Here is a 13,096-nt window from a genome sequence, read left to right as displayed (position 1 = left end):
GAAGAGTTATTTTCCAAAATACTATCCACAATTTTAATGCATTTTCATTCATCTCTTTTTAAATGTGGGTTTCCAAGTAATTTCAGTGGAACTGTAATTGGGTTATTGTTATTCATCTATTATTGTGTCATACAGTATGTTGTCTTTTTAACTAATAGCCTACAATGTTTTACACAGCAACCTTTTCACATTTACATACAATGGTAATTCCTTCCATGGAATTACATTTTCTAGTTTCTTTCAAAGCCTGGTTAAGATTAACCATCATCATTAATGTAGGTTAGTCATATTGGCTATATACTGTGCTGTGCTGTTGACTGACATGTGACAGGTGATGCTCCATCCCCTTGTCTTCTAGACATATATAGCCTATATAGTAGGTAAAACAATGACATATCCAAATTTGGATTTCTTGATGCACCCTGCCTACCCTGGCACTGATGTGGTGTTTTTTCCTGTTAAATGATACTTTCACATTCTTATACGTTTCAATATTAATGCATTCATTATAAGTCAGCAGACTGTCAGGGCAAGGGAACTAAAAGTGAAACCAGTCGAAAATGGGAAATGGTGATGCCAGCTGGTCAGGACAAAAGAAATGACTTGTGCAGGGGCCATTTTATAAGAAGTGGTCAGGATAAAACTAAAAGCAAATACAATAGGTTGAAAAGTGCCGCAAAACCCAAAGCTATGTAATAATAAGATACAATAATACATAGCCTATTTTTAAGGTAAGAACGGAAGACGGTTTCCACCAATTGGCTTAGCTCAATTCTGATTGACCATACACCTGAGAGATGTGTGCTTCTATCTGTTAAGTTTAATTTGCGTTGGCTTCATTTTGTCTGCCTGCAAATGTAGCCATTTTATTTAGAATTGGGGGAAAAAATCACACAGCTTCATCTGTTTAGAGGTGTAAGAAAAGATAGGAGAACCTGAGAGACATATATAGAGAAGAGGAGGTAACGGGGAGAAAAGGAGCAGAGACAGAGCAAAAAGGTATATGAAAATACTTTGCAATTATGTCATGTTTGGAGCCCCATGTCAGGGAGAAAGACACTAACCTGTCCCATATCTGGTCCCAGCCCCTGTCCCCATTTCATTAAGAGATCATGAATGTCACTCAGAATCTGAAGGATGACATCAGAAAATTTATCTATCCAACCTATGAATATACTATATGAAGCAAGAAGATCAAGAGCTATGGCACTTTCTTTATGAATACAGTAACATTGGACATGGAACGTATGTGTGTGTGTGTGTGTGTGTGTGTGTGAGAGAGACAGAGAGAGAGAGAGAGAGAGAGAGAGAGAGAGAGAGAGAGAGAGAGAGAGGGGGGGGGGTCACATTTGACGTGTTAGATTTCTACCAAACTCTGCTGTGGCTTGAGTGTAAAACTCACCATAAAGATAAGTCGTGTTAGTAAAACAGATCAATTTAATGATCAATTAAATGCGCGAGCGATTATTTTGCGTTCACTAACGCATGGGATTGAATTACCGGCGGGATGTCTGACCTAGGCCTACAGCGAAATGGCACGCGAAATGCGGAATACTGAAGACATCTCGTGAGATCACTCTGAGAGCGCAGCCAGGTAGACTATCCATACAGCTTTGTGTCCCGGTAATTCACAACTCTACATTTAAGTTATTATTCCTTTGTCCTTACCACAGCTTTCAGCCAACTTTCATGAAAACCAGTCTTGTAATCTGTGTGCGATCCTCAGAGAAACAAATAAATCGCCATGGAACGTTGCATTTGAACACACTGAGCAAAAAGGCTTGTCATCCAATTATCTAGAAAAATGCAAACCCCTGATTTACTAGGTTGATGAAAAAGCTGGGCCTTTTTTATTTGAAGTATATTTTAATATGTATTATTATATTATTATTAACCTATGTTTTTATTATATTGGTCAAAACATGGCTGAACAAATTAAAGTAGCCTAAATGTCGATCCCTGCTCTAGTTGGTCTGTAGCCTATTAAAAAGTGTTCCAGTAACTTTGTATGCTGCTGATCGTACAATCCAGAGTCATCACATCAAAACACGAGCTGATCGAGGTAGAGAGGACAAGTTGAAACTGTTTGAAAAGACAGGTTCCACCGAGATTTGAACTCGGATCGCTGGATTCAGAGTCCAGAGTGCTAACCATTACACCATGGAACCGCCCTCTGCTGGCCGAAGGCTGTCATTGAGTTCAATGTAAAGATACTGTACTATTATTGATTACTGTAATGTATGTTATATGAAGAATGTAATGTGGACCTATCCTGGCTACTTAAATGAGACTGTCCGTAGCAGGATTATTACATAATTAAGACACATTGAAGGGAGACTTCTCCTGTGTCTTGTTTGTTTCCATGGCCTAACTTCAGTCTATATGCCAAGCCCCAGATTTGAATTGTTGAATTGTTGAATCCTTTGATAAATTACACCTTTTGCTAAATCATTCAATCATATTATGTTGTACTTTGCCCCCCATATTTATTATAAAATAAGATATGATGACTACCCATCCTAAATAACATAAATCCATTTGCATGGTACATTTCACAACATATAGGATAGTAGACTACAGCTCATCCTCTACTACAGATCATCCATTAAAAGTAATAGATATCTGGAAATTCATCATATTGCCATTTCAGTAAATTAGTACAGTACATATATCAAAAAAGCTACTCAATTTAGAATCAAACATCTCAATGTAATGTACTGTATACTGGTTTTCACCATACTAAGCTCAATCTTTTAAGATTGAACATTAGTCTGGGGAGGTAATGTATACCATATTTGATACAAACTGGATCAATCATCTAGAAGTATTTAAACATTTCTCATGTGCACAATGCTCAAAAAGCCCAAATATCTCCCTTCCTGTTGTGTGTGAGTGACTAATGCATTGTACATATGAAAGTTGTTCATCTGGGGGAGATACATATACCTACCAGATTACTGTAAGTGTGTGTAGCTGAAAGTATACACCAACCACACGATCAGTCACATAAGGGGGCCCTATAAGTCCCTGTCACAGGGGGCATAGGGGTGGGGCACCAGAGAGAGGCGAGCAGATGTTGTCTAGCTTAGTTTTGAAAAAGGAGATATGAACTGACTGCTGGGGCTTAATGTTTATTAAAGTTTCACATTCACACATTGCATGTACAACAAGTATATCAATGTTACCAGCAAATAATGATTTCACAGTTGCAGTCTCTTACTGTATTAAGAATTTTCAGTAGCATATGCATGTTAGAAAGCAGTAATCTGACTGAATCACCAGACTAAGCGTAATCTTTTAAGATTGAACATTAGACTAGGGAGTCTGGGCTGTATTTCTACTGCACAAGAGGCATGATCAATGGGCATAGTTCAAATGACTCTGGAAACGTGGACAGGAAGCAGGAGAGATAAATGTGCAGGTTTCCAGCCTGAGCTGCAGTGCGAAATCCAGCTGGGTCTACCCAGTCTAGGAAAGCTGTGAAGTAGGTTGTTGTGCTGTACCAAACCTGAATTAGATGCAGTATACAGTATTTCACATATGTAATTCACATACAGTATTACTGTATGTCTATCTATCATAATATAGGCCTAGGGATAATATAACGCTGGTCATTATCAGTATCAGTTATAAGTACCGACAGGGCGAACCGGACCTCGACGCAAAGCGCTTCATGGGTTGATCCGGTGCACACGTCTCAGACTCAGAGTGGTGCTGTTTGGAAGGCCATTCTGGAGGAGCTCCTCGCGAAACTGATGACACAAAAAGAATACACTGAAGTGGAAGAATTTCAGCAGGAAAAAAATCCTGAAGATATTGATAATGAACTCTGTTTCATATAAACATGATATTTCAGAGACTGATACAAAGTTTGTTTCATGTGCAAATAACACTGAACAGACTGGTTGACTAACCATTGGTATGCTAGAGAGCTGCTAAAAGCATGTTTTGCTTGGTAGCTGGCCCTGGGCTTGGAATGCCAATAATGGAGATTGTAAGCATGCAATGTCTGCTGATGGCCCCTATTGATAATGTGTGACAATGTGAGTTTATGTAGCAGATGCCAGCTAACATAACTGTGCATGTGAAATATTTGTAAACCTCACTCCGATGCCTAAAGAGCAGTAAGTGCTGGCATGAAAACTGGCAACCAGGGCTTTTAGTTCAATTGTCAGCGCGCATGATTCACGACCTGAGGTGTTGCTGTTTCGCGGGTTTAAGTCCAGGCGTGTGCTGGACTGAACTGCACAGGCTACATGTAGAGCTACTAGAACAGATGAGTGAAGGTGGAGGGATAATTCACTATTCGCTTATTCACATTGTGTAAACCAAAAAGAGGCTTCAGGGTAGGCCTACACTGACTGTCATTATGCATTTTTTTGCCATTTACGGGAGAACGCATAGCACACAACAGTCCTGTGGTTTGTGTACCCTGCAGCCTCACTTTGGTTTACAATGGCCGCCGCATGAATAAGGGGAATACTGGGGCTCATGATAAGTGGATGTCGAGGCAATTTTAAATCTCCTAGAAGGCGGAAGAGGGATGAGTTAATTGCTGTCAATCATCCCTGTGTGCTCCTTTGTTTAGATAACAATGTTTGAGTGCACCCTTTAGTAAAATTCAGCAAAAGAAAATGCTATTACTTTAAGAGAAAGCCTGCACTTACTGGTTTGAGGATAATCTCTTCAATTTCAGCTTCAGTAAGGTCATCCTCTGTGTCAACCACCATTCTCAGAGTAGCTTTAAAGGTATCTGTCAAGTTCAAGTAAGAACATTCATGTGAGTTAGGGAGCCACCTGGCAACAATGTGCACACTTCATTTTTTCGCGGACATTGTAACCAAGCCAGTATTTATGTATACATGCATAAACACAGTACACTCTCTTTCACACACACACACACACACACACACACACACACACACACACACACTCACTCACAAACACACAGAGACAATGAGAGTAGTGTGAGAATACGTTAGCATTGTACAGTCCATACTTGAAATGCTGACTGTTCATATACTCAATACATACAAATAATAACGCTATTGAGTTAGGTAGCTTGACATCAGAACTTTCATATAGAAAGTGTACAACATGTAGTCGACGTTACCTTTGTAACAGAAGAAAGGAATGGATGTGGCACAATTCTCATCGCTCCACTCGCCTGAGTTACTGAATAACATTGCAGTGCAGTCTCGAGCATAACTGTTAGTAGGTTGGCCTGATGTCCAGTGTCTGAAAGAGGAGTAACTTCTGTCTGACCACGTTCTGGTTCTGTACAGACCAATAAATACCGCAGTGCCGTTTGCAACAACACGAACCTTTTCATTTTCTATTGCATTCCTTACGCTTGTAAGATCAATATAGTTGGTTCTACAATGGGTCTGGGCATCAAACCATGTCATTGCTGTCTTTATCAGAGTGTAGCTGTCCTTTCCTCCTGCAACACAAATGCAGTGATAATCAGGGGACACAAATTCCCTAATGTACTGTATTATTAAGTTAGCAAGTTTTGTTGAAAATAGAATCTTTCACTCTATTACAGAAGACTGCTGAATTAAAATGGTACACTTGCCATAGCAAACAAATGATCTGGTTGTGGTACAAATTATGTCATTCCACACCCCAGTTGCGTACATCTCCACACACCGTTCTATTCCACTTGCATTACTGGGTTCATTTGGACTCCAGTTTCTATATGTTGTCTCTCCAGGACCATAGAAGCTGCTGTTATCAATGGACCACCTCCAACTGTTCGGGTCATAATAAAGTCCAATCCAAGCAGAGCCAGTCTGGGGGCCTAGTTGGGTCAGCGTATTCAGATCGTCTGTGTTATAAAGGGTTGCCAGGTCTGTGTAAAAGGTCCTGCAGTGACTCTGTGCTTCACTCCAGCTCTTTGATTCACTCACAAAGTGGAACTGGCGACAGAGGACTGAGCTGAAGGAGATGAAGCCTGAGTCCAAAAGAAAAAGGTCAAAAGAGAAATGATCAATTGTCAATTGACACATTCAAAATGCACATTCACAATTCACTATTCTGTTTTTCATTCATTTGTTTTAATCATGCAGAAACATAATGGATATTCAGTAGAGATCTGGAACTTGCACAATACATTTTGTGCCAAAGCAATTTCATTCTGCCCCGAAAATTATTATTTCAGAATTTGTCCTGCTTAAAATTGTAATAATGATATTATTGTAAATAAACACCACAGTACTTTGTGCTGGTGTATCACATGTCTGAAAAATATTGTGATACGCTGTATTTGTTTTAGCGTAACCCCTAACATGGAGTGATTTGACACAGCATACAGTACTGTACATACACTTACCCAATAGGATTGTGACGAGCAGCATGATTCAGTTATTTTCAATAGCAAAATAGACCTGAGGAACAGATGGCATGCAACTGATGCATTTAGATATGTATAATAAACGTGTAAAAGTCTAAAAGTGAAACACTTACACATATCTAACGAAATTATAGCACAGTATAGTAGATATACTGTAGATATAGCAGAAAAACATGGCTTAAATAACCCATAAACCTATAAGATTAGGAATAGTCCTGAGAAGTGTAGCATGTCTTGATTGTGAACAGAAGTGCTTGCCTTCGGAATGAATTTATCAGTTTTCTGCTTTGGCTGTCCAGATCTCTAGATAAAAAGACTGTGGGAAAGAACAAATGTTCCTGCTTTCAAGAACCTGTCTGTACGGCATCCTTTGTGTTGTGATTGGTTTGTCCCAGACCAGTTCTCAACTAAATGTACTGTTTGTTTATGATAATGATGTAATTAGAAGCAAAAATATCCATAAAAACAATATTTTGAGTAAAAAGGTATTTCAAAATTGACTACTCAAGTAATGAGTCACACACTACAGTATATGATTATATGTATTAGCCTACCTGTATTGAGGAAGTAGACTGGAATTTTAAATAAAGATTCTAATCTCAGGTCATGCAAGGTACATTGATTTTTGTTGTTCCGAGTTCCTGCTGTGGAGCCTAAACTTTTTTCACAACACAATCAACTTTGCACCTTAGGCCTTACTAGTTAGGCCTATTCAATCTGATGGGTTGAGTATTTTCTTTCACATGAGAATCGGGCATCAATGGGCTCCTTCCAGATGAACCTACAGAGTTCCAACTGTGGAACCTACATTTTCTCAATATGGTAAATCATGTTCGTTTTTAAAATGTACATTGTGTGAAACAATGTTGGACAATTCCTTTCACTGGAAATAAGGGGCCAAGTTTGGGGATGGCCCCTTCCTGTTCCAACAAGTGTAGCAAAACAAAGAACTACCACAAGAGAGCAGTGCAGGCTAAACTGGAGTTGGGTAGCCTGCTTCATCATTTGGAACACTTTGTGGCCAATCGAATGTGTAGCCTAAATGTCACCCCTGTAGAAAAGGAATGACAATATGTTCTGGGACTGGATGGGCCTGCTTATATGTAATGTTACTCTTTACTCTTTATTGAGGTTTAGTGACCAGCAAAAGATGCTGGTGGAAAGACCAATCGTTCAGGCTGATGTAGGCTATTATATTTGCAGTCAGACTGATGGTCAAGCAAATAAAAGAAGCATAGTCCTTAACCTTGTGGGTCATTTCTCACATAAGCCCTGCAGAACCCCTGAGCAGCTGTCGGCTACATCATTTATGCATTATAGTCAATGTATTATTTTATACAAAAAAGTAATATTATCTAGGCTATATTGGTTATGTCTTTACTGACCACGTCTAGCCTACTCCTTTACTATTTTCAATGTTTAGCTTTCTCAAAAAACGTAGTTTCTTACGTAATAGCCGTATCTATAACACATCAATAATGTAACTGGTCTCATAATGAATTATATCCCCTCGAGGCTTTCCATAGTTTGGAAAATATATTCGGCTCTATAGGCTACCAGTTTGTTACATTAACATATTGCATTTTATTTAATGAAACCTGTGGAGTGGGGACCTCCACTCAGGACAACAGCTTCAGGCTACTCTCTTCTCTTCTAAGTTTAGACCGGTGAGTGGCATGACGAGTCACTGCTACCGTCACAAGACTCTGTGCGTACCACGGATTCCCCATCACAACCAAAATGGCGGAGGACACAGTCGGGTCGGCACACTAATGAGCGCGATGTGTTGTTCTTTAAGCATTCAGAGACAGATATTCGTATATTTTTTGCAGATAGAAGATAATGCAGTTTGCTAGAGCGCCTCTATCCAGGACGTAGACGGACGCACATTTCCCATTGTGGTAAGTTGCCTAGCCTATGACATGACATTTTTCAAGCTGCCCCGTTATTCCCTTGAAGCTTACTGCAACTAGGTTGCCGGTTGGACTAGCGGAGCGACAAATGGATACAGTAGCTTTGAACATTTTGTTGCCAGTTAAGCTAAGTGTGATTTAGAAAGTCGTTCTATAAACTGTGTAGGCTATTACCAGTTGCATTAGTCCATTGCATTTTTCTGCGTTTTGTTGATAGTCAGGTTTTCATTCACGTCAAATCAGACAGAGGAGAGAAATGTATAAGGTACTTCTTAACACTTGATCGCAACATGTGAGTAGCCTATCCTAAAATCATAAGTAGGCTATCAAGTCCTACTGCAGTAACTACCTTTTTAACGTTTCTGTCTTAGGCTACCTCTGATGATATCACTCTCGCAATTTAAAGTATAGCCTAATAGCGTGGCAGGTATTTGAATGAACTTTGCCGGTCAGTTCTTGAAGGAGACCAATCAAGAGTGGTGGTGCAGCCCTTGCGTGACATTTCAGTCACGACAAAGCTTTGAATTTGTGGAATATAATTAGCCATTTTTGTAACATGTTGTTCCACGCATTAATAAAGTAGGCCTATCATTGGAAAGCATTATATTTCTGTTCTTTCTTCAGACTGAGATAGTGCACATAGACTGCCTTTAAAACAAATCACTTAGTTGTAAACAGCTTGACACATTAATTTGTCAGAGCAACCTGTGGACAAAATGATCACTGTTGTGTAAGCCAAGTGGTTTTCATGATTTGAGCCAGGAGTTCTGTAAGAACTGTGAGGCTGATATCCTCATGGTAGCTTGCCAGGACTGTCAGTAACAGTAACCTTTGCATTGCAGAGCACATTTCCTGCATTTTTGTATCCTGCATATCCTTTTTCAAGAATTGTAGTGGCATGACACAGTTTGCAGTTGGAAGGGTTACTCAGAGAGGTCACACAGGCAGAGACATGCCCAACAGCCACACACACACAGACACACACACACACACACACACACACACACACACGCACACGCACATACTGGATGCATACCCTGGTGGTTTAAAGCACTCAGACACATACCGGAGAGGTGCTGTGTTTGTAAGATGATCCTGCCTCTCCAGGCAGCCAATCTCTGGTCTCTGTTTGTGGTCAGAGAGCAAAGGGAATCTCCCTATAGCTTGCCACTATGTATACCAATAATAATAGGGCTAGGGTATGAGCTAGAGGAGGTTGATGGCCTCTCTAATGCACCAAGTCACTCTAGTAGGCCAGGAAGACATACCAACATGTTTCTCACTTGTTTTTTTGACGTGTGACCAATGCCCTGCCTTAGGCCATGGCCTCTATGCCATTCAGAGAAGCACTTGACGTCAATTCAAATGCATGCCAGCTGTACATAATCACATTTTTACCTGTGAAACCAACCAATACGGTCTACAGACCATGGGGTCCCATAGTGATTGAACGTGTATGAATCGTAGCTTTAGGATACAAAAATGGTGGCATTTTTTAGGCTGATAAGCTTGGTGTAGGTGGATACGTTATACTCGGCACCAAGGCTTTTGCGGTGAATGGGCGTCATGGAGCACAACCTGTGCAGTGGTCAGCAGGACACAAATCAAAGAGTCAGATCAGATGTCATTGTCAGCACCAGTAAAAATGAAAGCCGTGAAAGCAGGTGAACCCAATAACAGGCAGGTGTCATAGTGCAGAGCTACTCAACAGTCAAGGGTTGCTGAATAGGTCTGTATTAAAAAAGCACTTAGTGTATACACAGTAGGCCTACCTGCTCCAAGCATACCCAAATCTATGTTGCTCAGATTCTCTCAGGACTCAGGAGTCTTTCACTAATCAGGACGGCCACTGATAGGTCAGTCAGGTAGGCAGGGTAGAGGAAGATGGGTGGGAAGCATGCAGAACAGGGAGATCCCGGAGCAGCAGTGCATGTCATACACAGAGAGAAACACAGCAGAGAGAGATTATGCTGAGTGGTTAGCCTGCATGCAGTCTTTTGACAGGTGTTGTTGGTTTCAAACTTTTTAGAACTGAAGAGTCACACTGGCACTAATTTTAGGATTAGCCTACTTCCTGTTTTGTCAACAAAAACAGTTGACTTTGTGTGAAGCGTTCCATGGGAACTGACAATCCAAACAGAAGTGGCAGAGGGAAGCACAAATGGCGAGAGCCCTCGAGAGTGTGAATCTGGTGGGTGGGCGTCTGGTTTTACACCCCAGTAGAGTCTGGGTGGGCTGCGGTCGCCCACTGGTTCTATCCTTATCCTCACGTCTACATACAGTACGTGGAAACACGTTATTTCAAAACACTGTTTAAGACAGGGGGGGTAGGAGAGGAGACACAGATGGATGTAAGGAGGGAGTGTGTGTGTGTGTGTGTGTGTGTGTGTGTGTGTGTGTGTGTGTGTGTGTGTGTGTGTGTGTGTGTGTGTGTGTGTGTGTGTGTGTGTGTGTGTGTGTGTGTGTGTGTGTGTGTGTGTGTGTGTGTGTGTGTGTACATCTGAATTGGGTAGTTACAGAAAAAAGAGAGAAAAGCAAAGACAGAGGAGTGTGAGAGATACAGAGACTGTATTTCAGGAGGTGGGATGTGAATGGAAGTGATGCAGGTTTTCTGTCTCCGTAGCTCGGCAAGAGAAAGCTGCTTCTTTCCCAGGAGGCTCATGAAGGGATCGTTTATTTAATTGAAATTGAACACTAATGAGGTGGAGCATCAACTCGATGAAAGCCTGGTTTGAATCCAGTCTGTGTGTTTGATGTTTGTTAATTACAGCGACAAGTTGACAATATGGTATATCCAGTGTTTGAGTCACTATAGCAAACTGAATGGAAAGGGTGAGATTGGACTTAATCCAAGGCTATAAATTAGGATGGCAGGACTGGAGGACTGTGTAGACAGGAAGATTGTTTCTGACATGGAACTTCCCAATCTGGGCTTGTGGCTGTGTTTTACAAGAAAGTACCAAAGACCAGGGGTCCGCAAGGGTGCATGTGGACCTCTGTTTATTTATTGAGGCTAGACCCTAGTGTTTAGACTATGTTTGGCAGATGTTAGGAATCTTTAGGTGTATGTGTATTTTGGAGGAAAATCGTCTAAATGTCGTTTATATTTAACACTGACGCCTGCTACTTGAAGACAAATGATGAAGAATAAAATCTTGCTCTTTTTCTCAATTCTCTCTCATTTCTGGTCTTCCTTATCCTGTCTCATGGATGTGTGGGCATTGGCTGTGCCCTGGACCAGTTTGCTGGCAGAAAAGAACTTCAGCTCAGTCATGCCAAGCGTCAGTTGGCACCACACTGGCAAAACTGCCCCGGCTTTGATTTGTTAGGGAATGGTGGCTTGTGAGCGCCTTGAGGTTAGTTTTCTTCTGTGCCTCAGAGACTGGATGGAATCGGTTTATAATTTGAAGGCAGTCAGCTCTGAAAAGGAGGAGAACATTAAAGGAAACACATTTAGCTGTTGTAGAGTAGACTTCACACTCAGTAAAATCACTCATATTGAGTTTTTGCCTTTTTCTGCTGTAGTTTTTGTTACCATAGAAAATACCAGTTCTCCTCTAGTTTAAACCGTCCTCAAAGTCATTCTTGTTTGTTCCTTTTCGGCCAGATATGGTTCAATACGTATGTATGTATATCCATACGCACCTCTAGACCCTGTGTGGCAGCGTATGGAGCACATGTGTAGAGCATGTGGGGCTTGAGTATTTAGCCCGTTTCTGAGTGCTCCTTGGCATAAATCCACTCTTCCCTCTCTGCTTCTGTGGCTTAGGGGAGGGCCAGCAGCCTAATGATGTTATACATGTGAACAGATTGGAGGCACAGAAGGCTGGAATTAAAAAAAAAAATGTTGGTTGGTGGGACTCCATGAAGTTGAGTGTGAGTGACCCCTGAGTAAAGAGGCTTTACCTGTTTAGAAAAACGGATTGCAATGCTGTCAGATGAGATCTCTCTCTTTACATGCAATTTGTTGAAACTGTATCAGAGTTGTGTCAGTCAAATGGAACTGACATGAGAGGAATATTTTATTATTTATATTTACATTTAATCCAGAAGGCTACCTTATGAAGTGCAACCTCTCTCTCTCTCTCTCTCTCTCTCTCTCTCTCTGTGTGTGGGGGTTGGTTACAGAAATGAGGTCTTTGACAGGCAGAATCTGACAAAACATCCCTGTCCCTCCCTGGTAGCCTGCTGTGAGCAGAAAGTAGAGCTCAGGCTTTCAGCGTTGTTTGATGTGAGCGAACAGCACGGAGTGAATGTGATATTCTTTTCTCTCTGGCCGGGAGAACGAGGGAGAGAAAGACAACGGTGAAGACGAAAACAGGAAGAAACCTCAAGAGTTTTCACCCTACACCCAAAATAACAACATTGCGAACATGCATGGAAAAGTAGGACGTTTCATTGATGTCAGTTATCTCTCAATATCTGCGACAAGTCACTGAATCAATCTGCTGTAGAGGCACAAAGACAGTAGACAAGCTGAGGAGTCTATGAAGTGTCAGTAACTGATTGTATTACCACACCCATGGGTGGCATCACGGCCAGTGTGGTTTTGGTAGATATCTTGCCCATGGGGTAGTAGATGATTTATCATGCTAGAATGTGGCAAGTGGCAACACACATGAATGCATACTTTCACTCGCTAACTCTCTCTCTCTCTTGTCCTTAATTTAAGTCTTACCTTGTTATTGCAGACACTTCCCTTGTTATTACAGATAGTACCAGACTCTACTCCAGAATCACAGGCTACCCCAAGCATGCTTGAATTGTTGCTGTCATGTCCACTGGCTGTATGTAGAGATCTCTATATAGGCCTACAATCAATGGTCAT

The 13,096-nt window shown here is 41.1% G+C and overlaps 2 protein-coding genes and 1 non-coding gene across 5 annotated transcripts in view; 1 reads left to right on the top strand and 2 right to left on the bottom strand.

The window, feature by feature from the left end:
* Positions 1 to 2,096: 2,096 nt before the first annotated feature.
* On the bottom strand, positions 2,097 to 2,168 carry trnaq-cug (transfer RNA glutamine (anticodon CUG)). Its single transcript has one exon. It is a non-coding gene; the product is annotated as a tRNA-Gln (tRNA).
* Positions 2,169 to 3,149: 981 nt separating this feature from the next.
* LOC134095678 (macrophage mannose receptor 1-like) lies at positions 3,150 to 6,592 on the bottom strand. Of its 3 annotated transcripts, XM_062549339.1 has the most exons (6): positions 6,335 to 6,592; positions 5,579 to 5,956; positions 5,114 to 5,443; positions 4,668 to 4,753; positions 3,638 to 3,752; positions 3,150 to 3,508 (listed from the first exon to the last, which is right to left on the bottom strand). In XM_062549339.1, exons 1-5 carry the CDS (start codon positions 6,357 to 6,359, stop codon positions 3,672 to 3,674), a joined length of 900 nt encoding a protein of 299 aa, XP_062405323.1. In that variant the 5' UTR covers positions 6,360 to 6,592; the 3' UTR covers positions 3,150 to 3,508; positions 3,638 to 3,671. The 3 variants fall into 3 exon arrangements, with proteins under 3 accessions (XP_062405323.1, XP_062405322.1, XP_062405324.1); XM_062549338.1 differs by having other exon boundaries at positions 3,150 to 3,752; XM_062549340.1 differs by having other exon boundaries at positions 3,150 to 3,752; positions 5,168 to 5,443.
* A 1,523-nt stretch (positions 6,593 to 8,115) lies between these two features.
* The window catches only part of LOC134095471 (C-myc promoter-binding protein-like), a 45,197-nt gene continuing 40,216 nt past the window's right edge, over positions 8,116 to 13,096 (top strand). The window contains exon 1 of the mRNA XM_062549031.1: positions 8,116 to 8,256. The gene's annotated coding sequence lies outside the window, so the exon portion shown is untranslated. The remainder of the gene's footprint in view (positions 8,257 to 13,096) is intronic.

The sequence above is a fragment of the Sardina pilchardus genome, chromosome 11 (genome assembly GCF_963854185.1).
Source record: "Sardina pilchardus chromosome 11, fSarPil1.1, whole genome shotgun sequence".
NCBI classification, from domain to species: Eukaryota; Metazoa; Chordata; class Actinopteri; order Clupeiformes; family Clupeidae; genus Sardina; species Sardina pilchardus.
The sequence above is the reverse complement of the archived record's forward strand: the minus strand, read 5'-3'. Positions and strand labels throughout refer to the sequence as shown.